Below are 22378 nucleotides of genomic sequence, written 5' to 3'. Positions count from 1 at the left end.
CATCTCATTTCTCAGCCTGCCTGTGCAGCTGGTCTCCTCTTTCCTTCACTCTGCGCAAACGCGCAGCAACAAATCCTAAGCGATGTGGAACTATAACGCACTGAGTGAATGGGGACGTTTGTGTGTTGCGGCGGAAAATTGAAGCAGGTCAAAATGCATCAACACAACGAAGCTAATACGATATAAAAACAATGTTATACTTGAGGAGTTTGGCTACATCGAGGCTCACTGCAGTAAAAAAGACATATGGAGGATCAGATAGCAGGTAAAGCAGAGCACAGCTACAAACACTCACCTGGATTATTAGCATGACGGTCAGAAAGCTAAACAAATAACCAGCAAAATGATTTAAGTCTTGGAGCTGCGATGTAAGACGCTGGTTCTGTTCTCACTGTTGAACCGCTGCTACGCTACAGGTAGTAATATTTCACAGACGGAGCGCCGCTTCTGCTCCACCTGGTAGTGACTCTCACACCGAACCTCTGCTTAAAGCTGCAGCATCTAACTTAAAAAAATACATTTTACATACGTATTAAAACTTTCGCTGTCCTAACATGAGACAGATAATCTCTAAAAAAATAATCAATCTCCTCCCTGCTCTGCATAATTACTCCGCTCAGTCAGAAACAGTCATTCAGAACTAGCAGTAATCAGCTAGCCGCCATGCTATCAGGAAGTTTTCATTCAGTAACTCTGGATTGTTTATTGTAATGGATCCTGTATTTGCCTTTGAATGTTAAGTTTTATACTTAAATTTTTGGTCAATGTTGAGAGGTTTTATTTAGCCTCTTCAGAGCCTCCATATGTTATCAGTCTGTTAAAGATAGTATTACCGATAGAAGTACAATTAGCAGAATGCCTGTTTTGTTTAGTTTTCTTCTTGGAAAAAGTTATTAAAAAAAAGTTTTTGTCTAAATTAAGGTGATTTCATGGTTCCTTTTTCCACATAATGTAACCGGTAGTGTTTATGATAAAAAATAAATAAATAATAATTATGTGACCGTATCGGTGATCGGCCCTCATGGGTGATCAGTATCGGTATCGGCAGGAAAAAATCTGATCGGTACATCTCTAATTGAGGACGTTTGCTCTAGAACCAAACATCATCTCTCTAATGCCCCTTTTCCACCGGCTCTACTCGGCCCGGCTCGGCTCCGCTCGCTTTCCTTGCGTTTCCACCGGCCCTTTTAACGGGGCTGGCGCTGCTTTTTAGGGTCCTGCTTCAGAGCAGGGCCAGCCGGGCCGGCCCCGGTTTGGTAGGTGACACAAGCTTGGCTGCCGTTACTGATTGGCCGAAGGCGTGGTCAGAAGAGCGAAGAATGAAAAAAACACGGAAATAAACACGGACAGCAACAACACGGGGCCAACGTTGTCTCCTTCCGTTATTTCCAAGGTCGCAAAAGTCTGGAGGTGTGGCTTGCAGCGCCCCCTTTGCTCCCCCTAAACGCAAGGAGGCGTTCCTCTCTACAGACCAAACGTGGCCGGTGGAAACGCAATGCATTTTTTACAGAGCCGTGCCGAGCCGGTGGAAAAGGGGCATAATATGCCGGAACTAGACAACAAGGAAATCACTCAACTCCCAAACCAAGCAGCCTGCCTGGAGGAAACTCAGAGATCTGACCTAATTCCAGGTCAGTACACACATTGCCAAGCCAACAGCGTTCTGAAATGGAAGTTGCTGTGGCAGTCCTCTAGGAACAGGGAGTATTTAAGACCTGGTAGCTGCTCAGCTTAGTTAACAGAACCTGGGGCAGAAGCTGCTTCCCCCAGGTTCTGCCCCGGGAACCTGGCCCGCTCCAGGTCCAGCTGAGCCCTGCTGGGCAGCAGGGTGTTTACGGAGCGCCAGTCCTGGAGGAGAGAAGGATTTGTAGAAGTGGTGCTCACAGTCTTGAGCTGGATCCCCTGTCGGATCTGGTCCAGCAGCGCGTCCCGACCAGTGCTGGAGGCCGGAGCCCGCTGGTTCTGCTCCACCTTTTTCAGCTGGGCCCCCCCCCTGATCTGCTCCAGCAGCACTGACTTCCCGCCTGGGCTGAGAGAGTCCCGACTACTGCCAAAACTGTCCAGCTCTGGTGGGGGTGGAGGACCTGGAGGTGGTGGTGGTGGTGGTGGTGGTGGTGGTGGAGGGGGTGCAGAGCTGGCAGGGGATGGTTGAGAAAGAACGGGTGAGGGAAGGGGGGGAGCTTGAGGGGCGATGAAAGATGCTGGAGGGGGGGGAGGCTGCTGATGATGATGGTGAAGAGGGGGAGGAGGCTGATGGCCCCCCCTAGAGGGGGGTGGAGGAGGGGCACCAAGAGCTCCTGGTCTTGAGGGGGGAGGAGGAGGGGCTGAAACAGGAGCTCTGGTGGGAGGAGGTGGAGGGGGAGCTCCTCTGCTCCCTCTGAATGGGGGGGGTGGGGCTGTGCTGTGTGGAGGTGGAGGAGGAGGGGGAGGAGGGCCGCCACTTCGAGAAGGAGGAGGAGGCGGAGCTGCAGAGGGAGAAGAAACACCAAATTAACGCGCATTCTGCATCAATACAATAGATATTTCTCATCATTTATGCCATTACTCTTCTGGATCAGCAAGTACATCGAGACCATGACCTTTAATTTTATGTAGGGATAGATGAATACATTTATTGGCCATCTCTAATGCCAAATTTTATTTTCTTGTACATGTATAAAGTTACAGCTTCTGTTCTAACACTGGATTTACAGGTATGACAGATAGACGGAACACCGGATCAGGTCAAAATGAAAAGGTTGAGGATCAGGTCAGTCTCAGGCTTCTGTGGCGTATTTTTAATTTCCTACAATACATATAGCACACATAAAACTAAACCAGAATACACCATATTAAGATGTGTTAATCTACTTATTTAAGTCTAAATAGAGATGGAGGTAGCTCACCGGGGCCTCATGTATAAATGGTGCATACGCACAAAAAATGTGCGGAGCCATATTTTACAAACAAATAGGCATGTATAAAAATTAACGTGGCGTGAAAGTTTGCGTAAATATACAGAAGCTTTTGACCTGCTGTGAAAATGTGCGGCAGCCACACAAACGTTTTCTGTGGACAATAAACTACAAAGTGTCAAAACTCACCTAAATACACTCAAATCTGATGACATTCAATGTTTTTTAGACAAAGAAGCATCAAACCCTGTTTTTTCATGATTTTTATTGTTTCAACATAAAGAATGAAACAATTAATTTATCCTCAGACAATAACCTAACAGGCACACAAAGTAAAGAAAATAAAAATAAAAGGATGTGCAAACCTCACTCAAATGTGAATAAGATGTTTTTGTCTCATAAAGATGCAACGCATTGGTCTGTGAGCCGAAGCGCATGGAATGTATCTATGGAGTCATTTCATTCTGACTGAAAAAGAAAGCAGGGTTGGATCAGCAGATTAACAGATAAACAGGTTTGATCATTTTAAGGTGATCAAGTTCTGTAGACAATCATGTATATAAGTAGCTGAGTAAAGGTGAGCTGCATAATTGAGGAGCGCTTTGGCTCTGATGGAGAACATCGCCAGTGGAAGGAGTCAGGGAGCGATTGATCAGAGATCATATTGATCTGCTGGTCATTCTGGAGCTCCAAGCAAAACCTAAAGAAGGAGCCGTGCGGTACCGGTACCGGTCCAGCTGCAGTCATCCTTCAGTGGAGCCGCCCGCTTTGTGAATGCGCCTTATGGACAGAAAGCATCGTTCTGTAAATGTACAACTTGTACACATGATTTCTCTGAACATCCTCTTTCCCCACTCAAAAGACTCTCTTGACTTTAAATCTCGATTGAATGCTCTGCTGTTCAAACTCTTTATTTATTTTTTAATTTGAAATTTGTTTTATTAAAATGTCTTTTTTTGTTTTTGTGAAGTGACCTTATGTGCCCTGAAAGCACCTTTTACATAAAATATAGAATTATTATTATTATAAATACTCATACTGCTACAAGCAAGGACTGTTGCCATGGTTATTGTTTCACGGGTATTTATACAAATTTAAATGTGTATTTGTGGGCGGTGACAGGGCGAACCAGCAGCTGCACACTTTTCTAAATTTGTCCATACGCCAGGTTTTAGTGTGAAAACTGTGCACTTTTTTACCCATGAGGCCTCAGGTAAGCAAAGAAAGAGAAGGTCCAGAAGTTAATTAGACTGTAACAAGAGCAGCTGCCAATGTGTTACAGCACTGAGCAGGATGTGCTACTGTAAAACACCAATTCTATTTTGCAGTTCACACACTGATCTGTTATCTTTTCTATTTACTTTAAAGTGAACCCACTTTTTTGTCTCTTTCTTGGTGACACTTCTTTCTATTAGCAGTCTCCCTCCATAGCTGCTAATAGCACTTAGCATTCGTCAGCAGCTCATTGATGGAGGTAAGAATCATCCAACAATAACACAGCGCGCTAAATAATAATAAAACATAATTTAACAAAGTCTCAAGCCAGATCATTTTCTTGAAGCAGCTCCACCCGTGATAAACTTTATGGCCACAACCCTCCACAGGGTCTGATCAGAGTTCTGACCACAACAGTATGGAGCTAAATTAGTCTCAGAAAGATTTCTAATCTCGGTGAACAGGCACTGCTTACATGAACTGAATGATGAGTGACATTAACACACAGATGTACGAGCAGAACCAGAACCATGGGAGGAGGTGTGTGTCTGCTCTCACCCTGCCTCCTGAGCTCGTTCTTGACAGCCTCCACCCCCCCTTTCTTCTCGATGAAATCGTAGATGACCTTGGATGTCTCTCTGTCCTTCAACTGAGCCTCGGAGATCCCACACATGTCAAACAGGTTCTTCAGCTCTGGGTCCAGGTTGTTTAGCTGCTCAAACAACAAAATTTGTTCAACTCTGAACATTCAACGTAACTCAAATTATGCTGACTGATAGAGATGCAAATCTTTCAGTGTCTAGTGGTGCTTTTCACTTGTATGCCAACCAGAGCTGTGCACATACAGCTGGTGGAATCCATATCAACAGAAAACTTTATCAACGCTTTTAGGAGATTTTTCACTCGTCGTGGTTTGGCCAAACTTCTCTGAACTGACAGGGGAACCAAGTTTGTGGGTAAATGCAGAGAACTGAACATCAACTCCAAATATGCTGTGGTCGAATCCCATCTACAAAGCAAAAGATGCACATGGATTTTTAACCTGCCACATTCATCACACATGGGTGGTTCATGAGAAAGACTTATTGGTGTAGCCAGATGCATCATAGATGCTATGTTACTCCAAACAGGACACACTCATCTTCTACACAAGGTTTTGAGCACTCTCATGGCGATCATTAATGCCAGACCTCTGGTACCTGTGTCTAATGATCCTGAGATGAGAACCATCCTCACTCCAGCCATGCTGGTTACTCAAAGGACAAGCTCAGTCTCAGCTCCTTCTGGTGAATTCAAGGTGGGTGTTCTCCAAGGTAAACAAAGGAAACATGTCCTGTGTCTTGCAGACACATTTTGGAAGAGATGGAAACAAGAATATTTGTCCACACTACAAGTGCGCAGGAAATGGACTCGGCAAGAAAAAAATATAAAGGTGGGAGATGTTGTTTTGCTTAAAGACAGTCAAGCCCACCGGAACGACTGGCCCACTGGGATCATTGTGAAAACCTTACCAAGCAGTGACAAGATCGTACACAAGGTAGAAGTGAAGACAACAAAGGGGGACATGTCAAGATTTTCCTCAGACGTGTCTGAAATTATTGTCCTGCTTTCTGGAGGCATTTGAAGATGGACAGAAACAGTTTTCCGTAATTATAGTGACAAAATTTTGACAAGCGAGGACTGTGCTTATTCCATCAATGTGTTTTGTTTAGTTTTCTTATGCTAAATGGTAAGTGGACTACGGAGCCTTACTGACACCTAGTGGGCATTGTTCACGTATTTAATTTGGTCAGTCAAGCAGAACTGGTCTGGCTGTACACTTGGTGTCATTGACTGTCCTTCAGACACGTTTGTCCCTTGGACACTGTCTTTTTACAAAACAAACAAGAAAAGATAATGTAATGGGAAGATTTGCAAAATAAAACAAGAAAAACTATCAAGAACTAGATTATCTTCAACTCAGGTGTTGGCTAGCTGTCTAGCTTTATAACAGCAACACCGCAGTGTGTCACAGCAATGGGAAAATAAACTGATACACTGGTGTTAAATAACTAATCATTTTGGAGCTGCTTTTTCTCGTTCTATGGGTCGGCTTTACTCTACACTGAGACCCGTTACCATCACAACTGACACAACACTTCCGCTAACCCACAGAGCAGAGAGTAATACATTGACCAGAATGCCCTGCACTGTAGTTAGCTTCCTGCTTTTGGAGACTGTAGTTGACCGCAGACAGGCAGACGTGACCTGGTGGGTGGGTCTGTCAGTCAGCCCTCATGGCAGGGCTGACGGACAAACCCACCCACCCAAAGATGCAGTGGTGGGTCACTCAACAACATCCAGAAGATGTCAAGAAGTAGTGCTTGCTGTGCTTCTCTGACCTCCTGACCCTCATATGGAGTGTCTACATGAAGCTTTAACTACAGATGGGGTTATTGTGACCCACCTTTCCATGTGCAAAGGTCTGAAAATGCTGATTTTCAGACCTTTGCAAAAGATAAAATCAAAGGATAGATCAGCTTCATGTACAAGTGTCAGCCGATCACCGATCTCAAATTTATGAGTGCACTCCTAGTTAATTATGACTGGCGCTGGTGGCATTCTGATCAGCCCTTTTAGAGGAACAAGCATGCTGCTGGGTCTGAACCTTTAGCATGGGAAGCAAAGCTAAGACCCACCTTCTGCTGAGACAACAGCTGCCAGGATACAGGGGACTGCAGTCCACCTCCTTGAACCTCGATGGTGGAGGAGCTGCCACCCCAGGTTGGTCAGACGGCAGGCTGGACTCTGAGTCCCATCCGTCTCATAAGAACCCATGATGGGCAGAGTGGACCAGAACAAGTCCATCTGGGTGTTTTTAATAATTTGTCAAGTTCCAGAAAAACCTTCAGCTTAGTCTACTTTACTGGAGTCACACTCCCCTGATGACATCACTACAGCTCATAATGGATGCCAGCTCCAGGCTTTTCAATATAAATCTGGCTGGATCTGGACTCATTTAATATAAAACACCCCAAGAAGATATTGATGACAGATTATGATTATTTTCCTCCCTCCTCCATTTTTTTCCAGGATCATCACCTCCAGCTGAGAATTTGCATTTCCGCCACTTACATCTACATCAGGTGTGATTATTAAAGGCAGGCAGAGTTCATCCAACATGTTTGGCTGAATCTAGGATTTTATGATCAAATGTTGCATCCAGGCAGACCTTTGAAACTGTTGGCAGCAGCAGCAGGTGATCAGTGAGTTCAATCCCAGAATCTGAACACAGAGCTGCGCTCTCTACTCTGGAGAAACAGACTCGGTCATATTTGGCTTCTTTGTGTCAGAGCAGACAGAGGACTAGCTGAAGGCCAGGAGCGATGAGGTCAGCAGGCTGCTGCTGTCTGGAACATCCACAGTGTGCAGAAGAAGACGCTTGAGACAATGACGTGTCATTGTGTGACGACATCATGCTGTCAGACAGGTCACTATGGTACTGTTGTGGGAAGTGTGGTACTCACATCAAAGCCTGTATTTGGATCCCAGCCCACATGGCCGATGTGCCTGAGGAAGATGGAAGAGATGTGTGGTGAGATCGCAGATGTGTTCACATGCAAATTCACATCAGCTGCTTAGCATACACAACAAAGAGATCACAATCTAACAGCTGGCAGACTGGGCGTCTGAAGGCTGCTCTGTGGAGACGGACACAACAGGTCCCAGAGCTTGTTCTACCCCATCAGCACCATGACTGTACTGGAGAAATCACACAACAGATCATTTATCTGGCATAACAGCAATAAGTCACTCAATAGCATCAAGAAGATGTCAAGTAGTGTTTGCTGTGTTTCTGTGACCTCCTGACCCTCATATGGAGTGTCTACATGAAGCTTTAACTACAGATGGGGTTATTGTGACCCACCTTACCATGTTCAAATCAGATCAGTTTACCAACCCCCTCCCAGATTTCCTCCCTCCCTCTCAACAGATTCATGTTCCTGCTGCCCTAATGTCTTCAAAGAACAAACAGGTGATCTACAAGGCGCTTGAGTTTCTCGGTCATTGGACTCTTCAGGTGTTTTTCCTGCAGCAGGTCTGCTGAGAGCAGACAGCAGCCTAACAAGCTAACAGCTAACCCACCACCTGCTGGACTGCTGGCCTAACCAGGAGCAGAGCAGGAAAAATAATCACTATGAATAGTCCACAATGTAGGGTGTATTTATTCTGTACAACTAATTTAAATTCTTGTGTTAATGTCAGGATATTTTACTGGACATTGTCCAACCATTAGATCCTCACGTGAGGATGAACACATAAGGTTGGTTATAAAGCAGTCTCAGCTGTGCTACTGAAAATGTGCAGCAGAGCCAATCTAGCCGGTGCCACAGAGCTGAACTCACTGGAAGTTGCTGGGCGTGCCGATGTCCGCCTTTGTCAGCTTCTTCTTCTTGCTCTTCTTGTCCCGGCGGACCAGGCCACTGTGGCTCAGCATGTTGTTGAGGTGGTAAGGCTGATGGTGGCTGTGGGAGTTCTGGACTCTGATGTTGTTGATCTCTGGATTCTTGATGTCCACGGTGGCCATGGGCAGAGCTGGACCTAACATGGTTAAAGAGATATTAATAAGTGGCATGGCATTTTTTGCAAAATTTGAACTGAGTGATGCTAAAGCTATGACACTTGAGGAGTTCTGGGGAAAGCATATTTACAGGCAAAGATTGTGTATAATTTTGCACAGTTTTGGTTCAATAACCGCTCAGCATGTCATTCTTTCAATAGAAGGCCTTTTGTGAGTGTATTCTCCAGTTAGCAATAAATCAAACACTAAATTTGTTGATAATTCTTTCTACAATCGATTCCTTATGATCAATCTGATTGTATCAGTCCCATTTTACAGCTGTGGATAAAAGAGTGCTATGGCAAGTTGATCAATTAATACATAGGAACACATTTCTGTTCAGTATTTTCAGAAAAGCAATACCATAAAATGTGTATTGTGAAATGTTAGCATTTGTATGACCATTTATCTCCATAGTTCAGGACAGAGTTGAACTAAAGTGATCTAAAATGTGTGAGGGCTGTTTGGGTTGTAGACACATAGAAGCCGATGCCTCCATGCTCTATTGGGTTTCTTTGAATAATGAATTTAACTGACTAAACTGATGGGTAACTAGGATCAACTGGGATGTATGAGTGATTGGTGAAGTGTCTTGAGATGACATTTGCTGTCATACAGAAATAAAATGAATTGAACAGAAATTTTAAAGATAAAAGGAACTAAAGAGCAAGGCATTCAGGAGAAAACTGGGGTAGGAGGAGCACATTAAGTTCACTGAGCCAGGGTTTCCGCCAGTGTATTATAAGCCTATTGGGCTGCCATGCTTTACGTGCTCCATGTGAGGCTAGGCGGGGTTATAAGGGTTTATAATTTTTGTAGTTGATGCATTGAACAGGGAGCGTGCACCAATCAGACCGCTGGCGTCTCAGCGCGCTGGCGTGGATCAGCCCATGCAGGAGCTCTCGTCTCGTGACTCTCGTAGCACGTTGGTGTTTTTATTTTATATTTTGCGGTGACTCAATGCATATCAAATGCTTTGTCTACTTAAAGTCAGGTGAAGTTGCTGCATGGTCACGCGTATATCAGTATAACTCGTCCCATGAAGCTCAGGCAACCAAAACAGTTTCTGTGGTGCTTATTAAAAACACAAAATGAAATAGCTACTAAAGCCACATAAATTAAATCTCCTGTTTGTCCCTCCACATCCAGGAGCAGAAATGTGCTGTGCTGCAGGTCTGGCTTATCATGCAGGGCCGGTCCAAGGTTGTACGAGTTCTTGAGCAGAATTTTATTTAGGGGCCCCTCTTGCTGCAAAGAACATCAGCACCTCTAACAGCATTTCACTGTGGATTTAGTTAAATCTGGGAGATGTGGCCTAGTTTAATTGACTGAGCAGTCAAATGGACTGGTTCTAAATGTGATCAGCATGCCGTTGTGTTTTTAGATCTACTAACCGATTACTTAATTTGGATTTAACAGAAGAGCAAAGAATTGATATTTATTTTAATTGCATTTTTTATTTGTTGTTTTTAAAACTATAGTTGTGGGTATTGTCAGCAATGTCTTCCAGTAACATATAATTACATAGTAATATGTTACGTTTCCTGTCAACTTAACATCTTTTAATACAAAACTCTGGGGACCACCATCCTTAGAAAGTTTTCTGGTGGAAACCCTGCAGGGTTATTCAGTCAGTTGGAAGGCAGACTGGTATGATCCAGAGTATTAAAGTCTGACTGTCTCCGCCATGATCTGTTCACCTCTGGACCATTAACGACCCTAAGGACCAGTTCTGTCCTGCAGATTTGAGCCATCCCTCCAGTTACTGGAAAGCTGTTCACTCCTTCAATTCCTTATAATCTGAATAAACCACAGCAACATCTGACATAAACACTAATCCACCACTAATCCCAGCCCAAACCCGCCTTACCTCCCCATTAATGCTGGGGTTCTGCTCCTAGACCGAGAGGCTTTCTGCCATCTGCCATCTCCTGAGGCTCTGACACGTCTACAGTCTGTCTACCCACTGACTCCAGGGTTTATGCCAAAATCAAAATTTATAACAAACGTGCATCTTTTACATTACTACAGGACTTAATGTTTACCATGAACCAAGAGAATGGAGCATGTTCTGACTGCACCTACTGAATGGAAGGATCTCTATTCATGGTGGGTCTTTATTAGTTAAAATTGACTCGACATTAGATTAGCCCCAATTTATGGCCGAGCTGCAGATGAATTACCTCATGTAATCATTCTCTAAAGCTTCAAGCACATGTAAAGGTTGGCACAGCTCCAATCTCGCCAATACTGCAGAAATCTCACAAGCAAAAACAGCATTCATTCAGTGCGTTTAAACTGAGACTTACAAAAAGGAGTTTGAAAGTCTTAAAAAAGGAGCAGACATCCCTTGATGCAGTCCTCTTGGAAAACTTGATCCTATTATTGATGGTGGGTTGTTAAAGGTTGGAGGATGCTTACAAGCAGCAGATCTTTCAGATGCTGAGAAACACCCTGTGATAATTCCAGGTAATCATCATGCTGCCATTCTTTTAGTTCGACATTTCCACAACCAAGAAGCTCATCAAGGCAGTCGCTGAAGGTGCTCTGCGCTCAGCAGAATTATGGATTATTGGTGGCAAGAGACTAATTTCCAGCACACTTCACAAATGTGTAACTTGTAGGAAACTTAGAGGCCGCCTAGAAGTGCAGAAAATGGCTAGTTTTCCCTCTGACAGACTCACTCTTGTGAACGGTGAGACGTCTTTGGGCCTTGGAATGTCAAGTCTCTTCGCACAAGGGCAAATAACAGTGACTGTAAAAGGTGGGTGGTAATGTTCACCTGTCTCAGTACCAGGGCAGTACATACAATGTCAACTTCGAGTTTCATAAGTGCCATAATGAACGTCAGACCCCAAGTTCCTGAAACACCTGAAGTTCACTCACCTGCAATGTTTCTAACACAGAAAGCTGGTGCTATTTCAACACCACCTGGAGACTTTGAGCTCAAAGACCTTTACAATGCCCAGTGGCCGCAAGTTTGGGGTCTTGCGGATTGTTTTTGGAAAAGAAGGGGACAAGAATATCTTCATACACTGAAGACAAGGCAAAAGTTGAAGGAAGAAAGGCGAAATGTCAAACAGGTGATGTTCCCTTGAAAGACAATCAAGTAAAACGCAATGAGTTGTCTATTGGTATTGTGGTCAAGGCCATTCCCAGTTAGGGTAGGGAACAGAGTGAGAAAAATTTAGGTTAACATTGTGAAACAAGGTACTGTGAAAACATATTTTAGGCCTGTTTGTGATGTAATAGTACTTTTGTCCGAGACTGCCACAAATGTTTGAATAAGAATGGTATATTTACTAATATACCAGACGGGGAATGTGTTGATACTCAGAAGATTTCTTAGTATCTTATTTTCTGTTATTTTACTACTCCCTTGTGGCAGGATTTAAGTTAGCCTGAATTTTAAAGAAAACAAAACCTGTCCGTGTTTCTTCAAGCTTCAAGTATCTTTGTCCGTAAGTAGTGTGCTATTGTACTCAAATGTTGTTTGACAGAAGTTTTTCTGCTATTTATGTTTTTTGTGTAATCTTTAACCATGTTAAATGTGTCCAGCCTTCGTAGCACTACATGGTAAAATTCTAATAGTCTTTCATAAAGCAATGTGTGTACTTGAGACGTGCAAGCTGTTCATGTATGTATATTTTATGCTTATATTTTTCAGTTTTACAGTTATAATTCAGATGTGCGGGGTGTGCTGTGGTGGCGCATGAGTTAAGCACAACCCATGTATGGAGGCCTTAGTCCTCAACACGGCCGTTGCAGGTTCGATTCCCGGCCTGGCGACCTTTACCGCATGCCTTTCCCCTTCTCTCATTACCAACTTTCCTGTCAATTAACTATCAAATAAAGCCAATAAAAACAAACAAAAAAAAAAATGTCAAAATTCAGATGTACTTCAGCTCAACGTTTGAAGTCTTTTGTTCGCCAACACAGTCCAGCACGCCTACGATGGACAGAAGAATAGTGAGGATTACCACATGCAAACTTTGGTAGATCTACAGTACAGCTTAGAAACAAATCCTCCACCACACTGGTGGAACATGAACCAACACAAGGTCTTCTGGTTCTGGTCTACTCTGCATCCCCAGAACATGGAAAAGCAGTAAAAGATAGGACTGCAACTCACTAGAGCAGTGGTTCTTAACCTTTTTTGAGGTACCGAACCCACCAGTTTCATATTCACATTCACTGAACCATTCTGTAGTGATAAATATAAGGTCACTGTAGTGAGTCTGGTTAGAACTCCAAAAGAAACAGAGTCGACTCTGTGTTTCTTTCTCGCTGTTTATTTCGCCGTAATGATGTGGTTCTACAAAATATAAATAATAATGCAGTATCAGTGTCTGATGAATAAATGACTGAAATAATGACACTTAAACTACAATATTAATGGTTACGAACATTGAGTTTCTAAATAAACAGCACACGAAAACCCATGTTGTGTAGCTCTTAAGTGTACACGTGAACAAAATATGCTATCAATTAACTATCAAAAACTGAAATACTCTGTCAAACAAACAATATGACCAACTTACTTGCATTTTCACACACATACATAAAAGAAAAGGTAACAACAAACTGCAAACGGCAAGTCAAACTACACAAATGCAATCTGTAAAGTCTACAGCTCCTTCTTTATTCTCTCCTTTTTTAATCTGCGTGCTGATCACAGGTGCTCTAAGCTCCGCCCCTTAAAGGGCTCAACATGACTGTTTTTTTAGGCAGCCTGTTTCACAAGCAGCATTCAGCTTCTATGCTCCTCTACAGGGCCGTGCAGAGACCACTAAAGGGGCAGGTGCTCAAAAAAAAAAGGGCACATCCAACCGTATTTTAGGACAGAATATTAACAAAGCCTCTCAGCTTTCAGACTTTATTAAACAATGATAAATAACAAAATTGTGAGATATACAATCAAAGCTAAGGAAAATCTCTATATAAAACATACAACTATGCATGCAAGATATTTTATTAGTAATTTCTTTCTGCAGGTCTATTTTGTTATAGGAAAGTTTTGCAATATTCAAACCTGCAATTTAGCAAGATATGTAAATCAGAGCTGGATCACCAGACATATTTTGTCTTTACAGAATTACACTATTAAAATATAAACAAGGACACAATGCAACCTTTTAGTGACTGTAATCTATAAAAAGAGCTGCCTGTTTGCTGCACTTGCAGTGGAGATGAAGACGGTCCATTCAGGAAAGCAGAGCTGCATCAAACTTTAACGTGGAACTGCAGAAAAAAGAAAAAAGCAAATATTGAATTGTTAATGTATGTCACCATGAGAAAAGCCTACTGAGTTTTGCTTAAAAACTTTTTTCTCACATGAGTCGTGGGCAGGGCTCAAAATTGCAACAAAATATTTCTGATATGTGCAAATAAAAGTTTATGTTTGTCCAATAACTTTTTAAGTTCACGAGACAAAAATGAGTTATTTAATTTAGAAAAAGTTATTTAAACAAAACATTTTGTTTTTAAAAAAGAAATCATTACAATTCCAAAAGTTTTGATTACAATTTTATTTTACTTAACTGAGGTAAAAAAAAATGTCATTGAATAATTGGGAAAAAAATAAATAACTTCATACTCTGCGAACCAAACCCTAAACTTAAAGTCTGGGTTGAGTTTTTTCCCCTTCATTAATGACACTTTTATTACATACATTATATCTATCATGATAGTTCTGGGCGAGTTATTTTTAATTCTAAATGAATATCCTTGATGGACTTTTATTTAAGTGCTATTTTCCTTCAAGATACATTTAAATAACACTAGAATAAATGAAATGTACATTATGCAGCAAAGGAAATTAGAAGATCGGACATTATGGGCGATGTGCCCTTATTGCATAAGCGATACTGAAGAATTACTGATATAATTAGCGGTACAGGGAAGAAGCTTTCAGTTATCTAGCTTTGCTAGCAAAGTCGTTAGCTAGCAGCTAGCTAATAGCACATCAACAACAGCCTAATGTCTGTATATTTATACTGAATGGATAGATAAGAACAGTTTCTCCTCACCTGGCTGTCTCCTCCCCTCAGTAGTTCTTCAGAGAAAGGCAGACGCAGAGGCCTGTCAGGGTCTGTTGTATTTCATTACCTCTCTGCTTAAACTGAGACTCCGAGCTGAAGCAGAAACGATACTTCAACGTTTTCCGTCATCTGACAAGCAGCAGGTCTACTCCACTTTATTCACCAAAAACGTTTTTTTATAATTCACCAAAAACTGATCTGTAATCTGGAACGTTCGCTATGTTGAGCTCCAGTTAGCCGCCTTATCTCACTGCGCGAGAGGCAACTGGGTCATGCGTCACGGGCAAAAGGTCAAAGGTAACAAGGTGACCAGAGGGCTTATGTTGTACAAAAAAAACCCAAAACAACAAAAAAACAAATAATTTTAGTACATGTTATTATGTGTCAGAAGAGGGCTTAGGAAATAATAATACCAAAAAATAAATAAATAAATAAATTTGACCAAAAGGGCACTTGGGGGTGGCAAGGAGCAAAAGGGGCAGGTGCTCAATGACCTCTGCCTCCCCTGCTCCTCTAATCTGGAACAAACTTCCAGAAAACTGTAAAACAGCTGAAACACTGGGAACACCTTTAAATCGAGGCTTAAAGTCCACCTGTTTAGAGCTGACTTTGATTCAAAGTAACTGGAACATGTATTAATTCTGGTCTGGATTATTTCTCTTTATTATACCACTGTAATGTTTCCTTTTGTTTTTTTTTCACTTAAATATTTAGGTCTGAGCACCTCTCCTAACCTTCACTGAAAATTGTCTCCCACATGAAATTTTTGGATTCCAAGGGAATCGAAAGTAAGCGTGGCCAAACTGCTCTACAGTGCCACCTAACATGAGATAGGGGGCACTGAAATTTGGTACGTAGTTAGATCCCCCCAAATAAAAAAAGTCTCTTGGAGCTATGCCCTAAAATTTACAGGAAGGAAGTCATTTTGTGTCTAAGGGCAAATGTTTCCACACCTCAAGGTAAGGTAATGTTATTTATATAGCACATTTTCAGCAACAAGGCAATTCAAAGTGCTTTTCACTTTCAAACTTGAAAGGTCAAATTTTGGCCTGCAGTGTGTGTGGGCCACATCAAGTAGGAGCTCTCCCAGAGGACTCTGAAAATATGTGTCCGGATGTCTAAACTGAGTCCTATAGCTTCTAAAACAAAAATAAATATTAATATGCCTGAGATTGGATGACTCGTGTGTTTCCTTTTAACTGATGAATGATGGCATCATGTGTAAACAAGCAAAAGGTTCAAATGACCGATTACAGATTAGGCCTACAGTGAGTCACAGGGAGGCTTAAACAGAGCAGCAGCAGCGACCATGTGCTGCACATATGGCACAGTAGGGTTCCTGCAGACCAGATAAACCTGCAGTGGGGAAGACTCAACTGGGTGCCTTCAGTCTTCAGAAACTGTTATATCACTGCCAAGAGGCCTGATCTTAGGCAAAGTGATCATATTGTTGCCATGGAGGTTTCCTGGACTTTTTCTCCAGTCTCTTTCTCTTTATTTAGGTTTTTGTTCTACATTTTTATTCTTTATTCAATAACCAGTAACATATCACTATGTGGCATGAGTCCTTCCAGCCAACAGTTGACATCATGACAGCAGGTAAAACTCAAGACAGAAAAATCTCTTCAGGTCCACTTCCTGATTAAACAGTTAAATGGAAGGAGTGGGGCAAATTTTACAGCAAGAGCTCATAAAACCCAATTATTCAGAGCAACAGTTGTTGGACCAGTTCAGTCTGTTGTTTCATATGACACTTAGTAAAACCAGAAGACAGGATGCATACTAGATCCAAACTGGACATGTTGTATTATCTTTTTAATATTTTTGTTTAGATTCTAAAGCAGAACTAAAATAAAATAGACTTTATAAAAGCAACTGAATTAATTTACAGAAAGACCCGTGACTGCTTGGGTCTGTGAGTGGATCACAGGTTCCTGATCTTCCACCTCTCGTTGCTCAACCCTGACCACGGGGGCTCAGTGGGGGTCCACTATTTGGACCAATATTTGGTCCAAATAGTGTTTTAAATCCTGCCTTAGTTGATCTAAGCTAAGACAGGAACAATTTCAAGCAGCATCACCCAGAGAGACACGTCTCCTGCCGTCCAACTTGGCTTGTCCAGCAGACCCTTGCCTTCACTGCTTTTCTTGGACTAAACCTGAGGCTTTGCTATCTCCCTCACACTCCTATTGAACAAGCTCTGACCTGGAGGCAACACGGATCTGAGGTCGACTCATCTGGACAGAAACTCCCAAAGCTAGTTGGACATTCTGGCATATGGGCACCTGTTAATGCAGAGTGTCGTTCAGTCAGACTGATGAGGAGCTAGAGCAGGAAGCACTGCTCACACTCAAACATTTTGCTGTGACTCTACATGCAAATCAGTATGCCCTGTAGAGCTGCAGAGCTACAGCACCGTCACAATAACTGCTTCAATGCTTCACGCTGGAGACAGAATGAAATATTACAATATACTGAGAGGAGTTTAACATACCATTTCTCAGGTCGCCTCTTTTCTCTGCAAGAGACAAACCATCAGTCATGGTTACTCAGCAGTCAGCAGACAGACTGGGGCAGTCTGACTGAGGGTAAAGACATTATTATTATTTTAGGAGGGATGAAGGCTTGCTGAGGGTTAGAGGAGATGTTAGAAACAGGAGCTGCAGCACCACCCTAGAACACAACTACTTCCACAAGGTTTCAGAGCTCAGAGTGACCAGGGTTTCAATCAGTGTATCAGAAGCCTGACAGGCCAGTAACCCTAAACTGCATGCATTTCAGTCTGGTTTTCATTAAACAAGGCGATGCTGGAGGCATGCGCCAGTCACATTGTAGACACATCTGCACGTTGGTCTTGTAGTAAACTTCCCAATTAAAACTTCAATGTAAATGTAAATTTTAAATCGTTTCATCTCTCTGCTGAAGCAATGAAATCAAATTTAACAGCATCGACATTCTCAATAAGCAAATGTTAAAATTCTACAATAGATGACGAAAACTGACATCATTTTAAATAAAAGCAGGAAAGTAAATTGTATCGTGATATGCTAATTCCATGGCGTAAATGTGCCATTCCGCATGCCGAGATAGTCAAGTTTCTAAAATACAGACTGCTTCCCAAAAAATTACTAAATAACTCAAAGCTTAGCGCAAAGGTTCAGGGCCACCTAGTTTTATGAAACAGGAGAAATATTTCCTGATTATTTTGTCAAGGCGACTAGCTGCAGCTAGTCATGTCTGCTAACTTATAAACATTTGAATAAATCAGTGGAAGCAAGAATTGAACGTGCTTATTTCTCCGTGTCCCGGATCAAATATTCCTTTAAAACAATATTAAACAAACTTCAGTTACTGTTGTTACAGCAATAAAAACAGCGTTGCTTGGAGGGGGAGAGAAAAGGCTAACAGTCAAAACATTGATCATCATTACAGACATTATTGTAATGGAAATGTGGAAGAAATGAAAACACACAAAGTTCTTAATGTTAGGAAGGGAGCACAAGCTTTTATTGTTTGCAGGGTTTTTTATCTGACATATTTTGGTGTTGAGAATTATTATTTCCTTTTAAAAATATTAAGATTCTTAGTTTTGTACATAATGTTTGCATTTTTAAAAGAACATGAGGGAGAAACAGTTAACATCTTGTAAAACTAATGTTCTGTTGAACCACAACAGTTTGTTTAATTAGGGTATTTAAGTACCCGGCCCCGGTCTTCCTGCATGGAGTTTCCATGTTCTCTCTGTGCATGGTGGGTTTTCTCCAGGTACTCCGGTTTCCTCCCACAGTCCAGAAACATGACTGTCAGGTTAATTGGTTTCTCCAAATTGTCCCTAGGTGTGAGTGTGTGTGTGCATGGTTGTCTGTCTCTGTGTTGCCCTGCGACAGACTGGTGACCTGTCCAGGGTGACCCCGCCTCTCGCCCGAAACGTTAGCTGGAGAGGCACCAGCAAACCTCCTGACCCACTGAGGGACAAGGGTGTAAGAAAATGGATGGATGGGTGGATGGATGGATGGATGGATGGATGGATGGATGGATGGATGGACGGACGGATGGGTATTTAAGTATTTTCATGGGCTGCACAGTGGTGCAGTTGGTAGCACCGTCGCCTTGCAGGAAGAAGGTCCTGGGTTCGATTCCCGGTCCGGGGACTTTCTGCATGTTCACCCTGTGCATGGTGGGTTTTCTTCCTCCCACAGTCCACAGTCAGTTTAATTGGTTTCTCTAAATTCTTCCTAGATTGTGTGTGCATGGGTGTGTGTCCCGTCTGTCTCTGTGTTGCTCTGCGACAGACTGGTGACCTGTCCAGGTGACCCCGTGTCTCGTGAAAATGGATGGATGGAAGTATTTTCATTTGGTAGCTGATTTCAGGCTGTATTTTGTTAGCCAAATTTCTATTGATCTACTTTTTATTTTCTTTGACACATTAAACATTTCGTATATACTTATATATGAATATTTTTCATGTAGTGACTTTATAAAAGAAATATATATATATATATATACACACACACACACATTAAGTCCCATGCCCCCCCCCACAACAAAAAAAAAAAATAGAAAATGCAGAAAATGTGACATCATTGTCAAGGTATTTAAAAAAATATTTCGTGATATAATTTTTTGGCAATATCGCCCACCCCTAAGTAGGTCCATAACTCTGATTTAAACACAACCACCAGGTTCTGCCTGACCTTCTGCTGGGTTCCTTGATCTCCATGTTTAAGGACCTTTTGAACAACAGGCGCATCTGGTTTACATTCAAAGTCTTTGTGGAGCAGAGGTCACGCTAGACTTTTTTGTTCTCCGTCATCTTGACCAACAGTATTAAAAAAAAAATTGATCATGTGCTATTTTTACCCGTCAAATTATAATCATAGGCTATTTAGCCGCATTTATATGTGGTTTAGTTAATGTTCACCTAGTTGAACCGTGAATCCAGATCCCATCACACATACAGCAGATGAATGGATCTAACTTTTTCTCCGTAGTGACAAAAACCACTGACTGTGGCCCCAGCAACTTCTAATAAATGAAATTAAACGACTCCACTTAAATTACCATCACTTCACCCGCTGGGGTCCGAATGTTATATCTGCCGCGGTCCTCCTGAGCACCGCTCTCCTTCTGGACGCGGGAGATAATGTGAACATGGAAGACTCCTTTTATTGAAACTGCAGAATGAGTTAAGTTTAATTCTTTGCAGCGGTGGAGTCCACATTGGTTGTGCAGCCACAGCGGACTGGGCATGTTACGGTCTAATTAACTTCTGCACCTTCATTTCCTCAAGATAAACTGCCAACTACTCAGTTTAGGCTATAAATAGATTAACATAACATTGCATTCTCTTTAGTTTTCTGTTTTGTATGTAATGGAGACTTGAATTAAATGCACCTTTTCAACCAAAGGTTTGAAATGTCCATCACTCTTCAACACGCTGTCAGCTCCTGGTCCATGAGATGATATTCAGAAAGGATGTTTTTTTTATTGGTTGATTTTAGTTGCCTCTATGATGAACTCTTTGCGTAAAGTCTGTAATGTTTGTCCATGAGCTCCAGTCAAGGGTGTTAATTATAACCTGTCAAGTGACAGACAGGCTTAAAATTTTCCCGTCGTTTAACATAAACAACCGGTCCAATCCGCAAAATATTCGGTTAACAAAACATCGGATGTGGAGGTGCATCAAGGGCCGTTGTGGCGCTTTTCCAGTGTCTAGCGCGCAAGTTTTGAATTGTTATGAGTGTTTGAAGCATCAAGAGCATCCAACAGAAAACAATGATTAGAGCTGACACATCTGACGTGCCCTCCACACGCCTCCACTTAGACTTAGATGTAAACCAGATTGCTAGTTGTAGGACAAAATATCAAGCGCCTCCATTCAAAGTTCACACTCGTCAAACTTGAAGTGTCGGACGGGTTTTTGACGTGGGTAATGCTTTTGGTGTGAACGCACCATTAGAGCAGAACCAGACCAGACACATTTAACTGAAGAGATACTTACACTGGATTGTATTTAGAGGTACCAGAGTAAAGGGGGATTGTTAAATATTATTCATACTTTTCAGATTTTAATTTTAAAAAATTGTGAAGACTATTCTAGTTCATAATCAGACACTGCTTTGTGTGGCTCCATCCTATTAGATGACAGTAACATCCAATAATGTGACAACATGTGGAAAAGGTAAAAAAATAGAGCTGGTGCTGGGGTGGGGTGGAGGTGGAGCAGATGTTTGAAGTGATAAGCAGACTGGTCACGGCAGCTGAAGACCAACTCAAACAGCGACACTCACCTGCCTTCCGCTGCCTCCGGTTGAGCAGGTCGCTCACAGTCACTCTGAAACGCTTGGCTTCTTCTTCACTGGCAAAGTTCAGGCCCACTTGGCAGCTCTAAACGGAGGGTTGAGAAGGGCAGGGGCAGAGAAGCAGCACTGAGCTGATGCCGAGGCAAGACACACGTTTGTGGGCCAGCAGTCTGACACTTACGTCTCCTGCGAAGGTGATGAAGTACGGCCTGGGGCAGCTGATGGAGAAGCTGTGGTAGAGTTCCTGCTCAAACATGCTCTTCCCTTCCTGCAAGACCAGGAGAGAACATAGACATAAAGAATAGACGCCTCATGAACCTCTCTTGCCTATTGTCGCTGACGTGACGTTTGGGCTGATTGTGGAGCAGTTGCCTTTTTCACTCGGTGTTATAAGTTTGGCGGGCGCAGTGAAGGATCAGCACATTTTATTTAATCATAACTCATTAAATGCTAAACAGATTTCCATGTTTTTTGCTCGAAACCTTATTCAAACAGCTATCCTAGCTACATGTGCAAAGACACTTATTTTTTGTAAATATTTGAACTGGATTGATACATGGTTGAGCTTATTTAAATATTCTTAGTTGGAATAACATAATAGGAATAGAATATTTTGATTTGATGTATGATGAGTATTTTACAAAGCACACGACCACTCATATTTTTTTATATTTAGTAATATACATATTTCCATAAATATACAAACAAAATAATACAAATATATTATAGAGAAACAAAGAAGATTCAATGACCAATACTGAAGGTAACACTTTATTTAAAGGGGTGTGCATAAGACTGTCATAAGCATGAATGACTCTTCATAAATGTTTACGACTATTGTTATGAAGTGTCATTCGGCAAATAATTACACTTTTAATGCAAAGTTGACACTTTTAATTTACTTTCAATGCAAGTTTTTGTGCACCTCATTTCAAGGCCTTAACCAAACTGAATCCTAGGTTTTTAGGCCGACCATAGTTTACTTTTTTGGTTCAAGTTCACATTGAACCAAATGTGTTCAAGTTCACCAAAAAATGTTCACCAAAAATGGTGAACTTGAACCATTTTTTGGTTCAAGTTCACATTCACAACTCACCAATGACTCTCCAAATGAATTGGAGTTTCTTGGCAGATGCGCTGGAGTTGGACTAAAGTGGACTAAAGAGGGCTGATGTGAATTCACCCTTAAACAGATGCATCATGGTGTAAAGAACAGGGGCCTCATGTATAAAAGAGTGTCCAGCTTTCACACTAAAAGTTGTACACACGGTTCTTTACACCTAGACCTACTGTCCAGTAGGTGTCTCTCCCATTCGCTACATGTTT

The 22378-nt window shown here is 42.0% G+C and overlaps 1 protein-coding gene across 3 annotated transcripts in view; it reads right to left on the bottom strand.

The window, feature by feature from the left end:
- Positions 1 to 22378, bottom strand: part of wasla (WASP like actin nucleation promoting factor a) — a 49559-nt gene that overhangs the window by 3019 nt on the left and 24162 nt on the right. For 2 of the 3 annotated variants that reach the window (XR_014087790.1, XM_081607696.1), the window contains exons 3-9: positions 21234 to 21320; positions 21041 to 21137; positions 17245 to 17268; positions 8495 to 8690; positions 7616 to 7658; positions 4668 to 4821; positions 1885 to 2465 (exon numbers count right to left, since the gene is read on the bottom strand). Coding sequence is in view for 2 of the 3 variants with exons in the window: in XM_081607696.1 (XP_081463822.1) it covers positions 1885 to 2465; positions 4668 to 4821; positions 7616 to 7658; positions 8495 to 8690; positions 17245 to 17268; positions 21041 to 21137; positions 21234 to 21320 (1182 nt within the window). In the remaining variant the exon portion in view is untranslated. The remainder of the gene's footprint in view (positions 1 to 1884; positions 2466 to 4667; positions 4822 to 7615; positions 7659 to 8494; positions 8691 to 17244; positions 17269 to 21040; positions 21138 to 21233; positions 21321 to 22378) is intronic. The other variant, XM_008411246.3, reaches the window with a different exon arrangement.

This window comes from Poecilia reticulata, chromosome 6, assembly GCF_904066995.2.
Source record: "Poecilia reticulata chromosome 6, P_reticulata-male-v2, whole genome shotgun sequence".
Taxonomy (NCBI): domain Eukaryota; kingdom Metazoa; phylum Chordata; class Actinopteri; order Cyprinodontiformes; family Poeciliidae; genus Poecilia; species Poecilia reticulata.
This window is presented reverse-complemented; position numbering and strand designations above follow the sequence as displayed.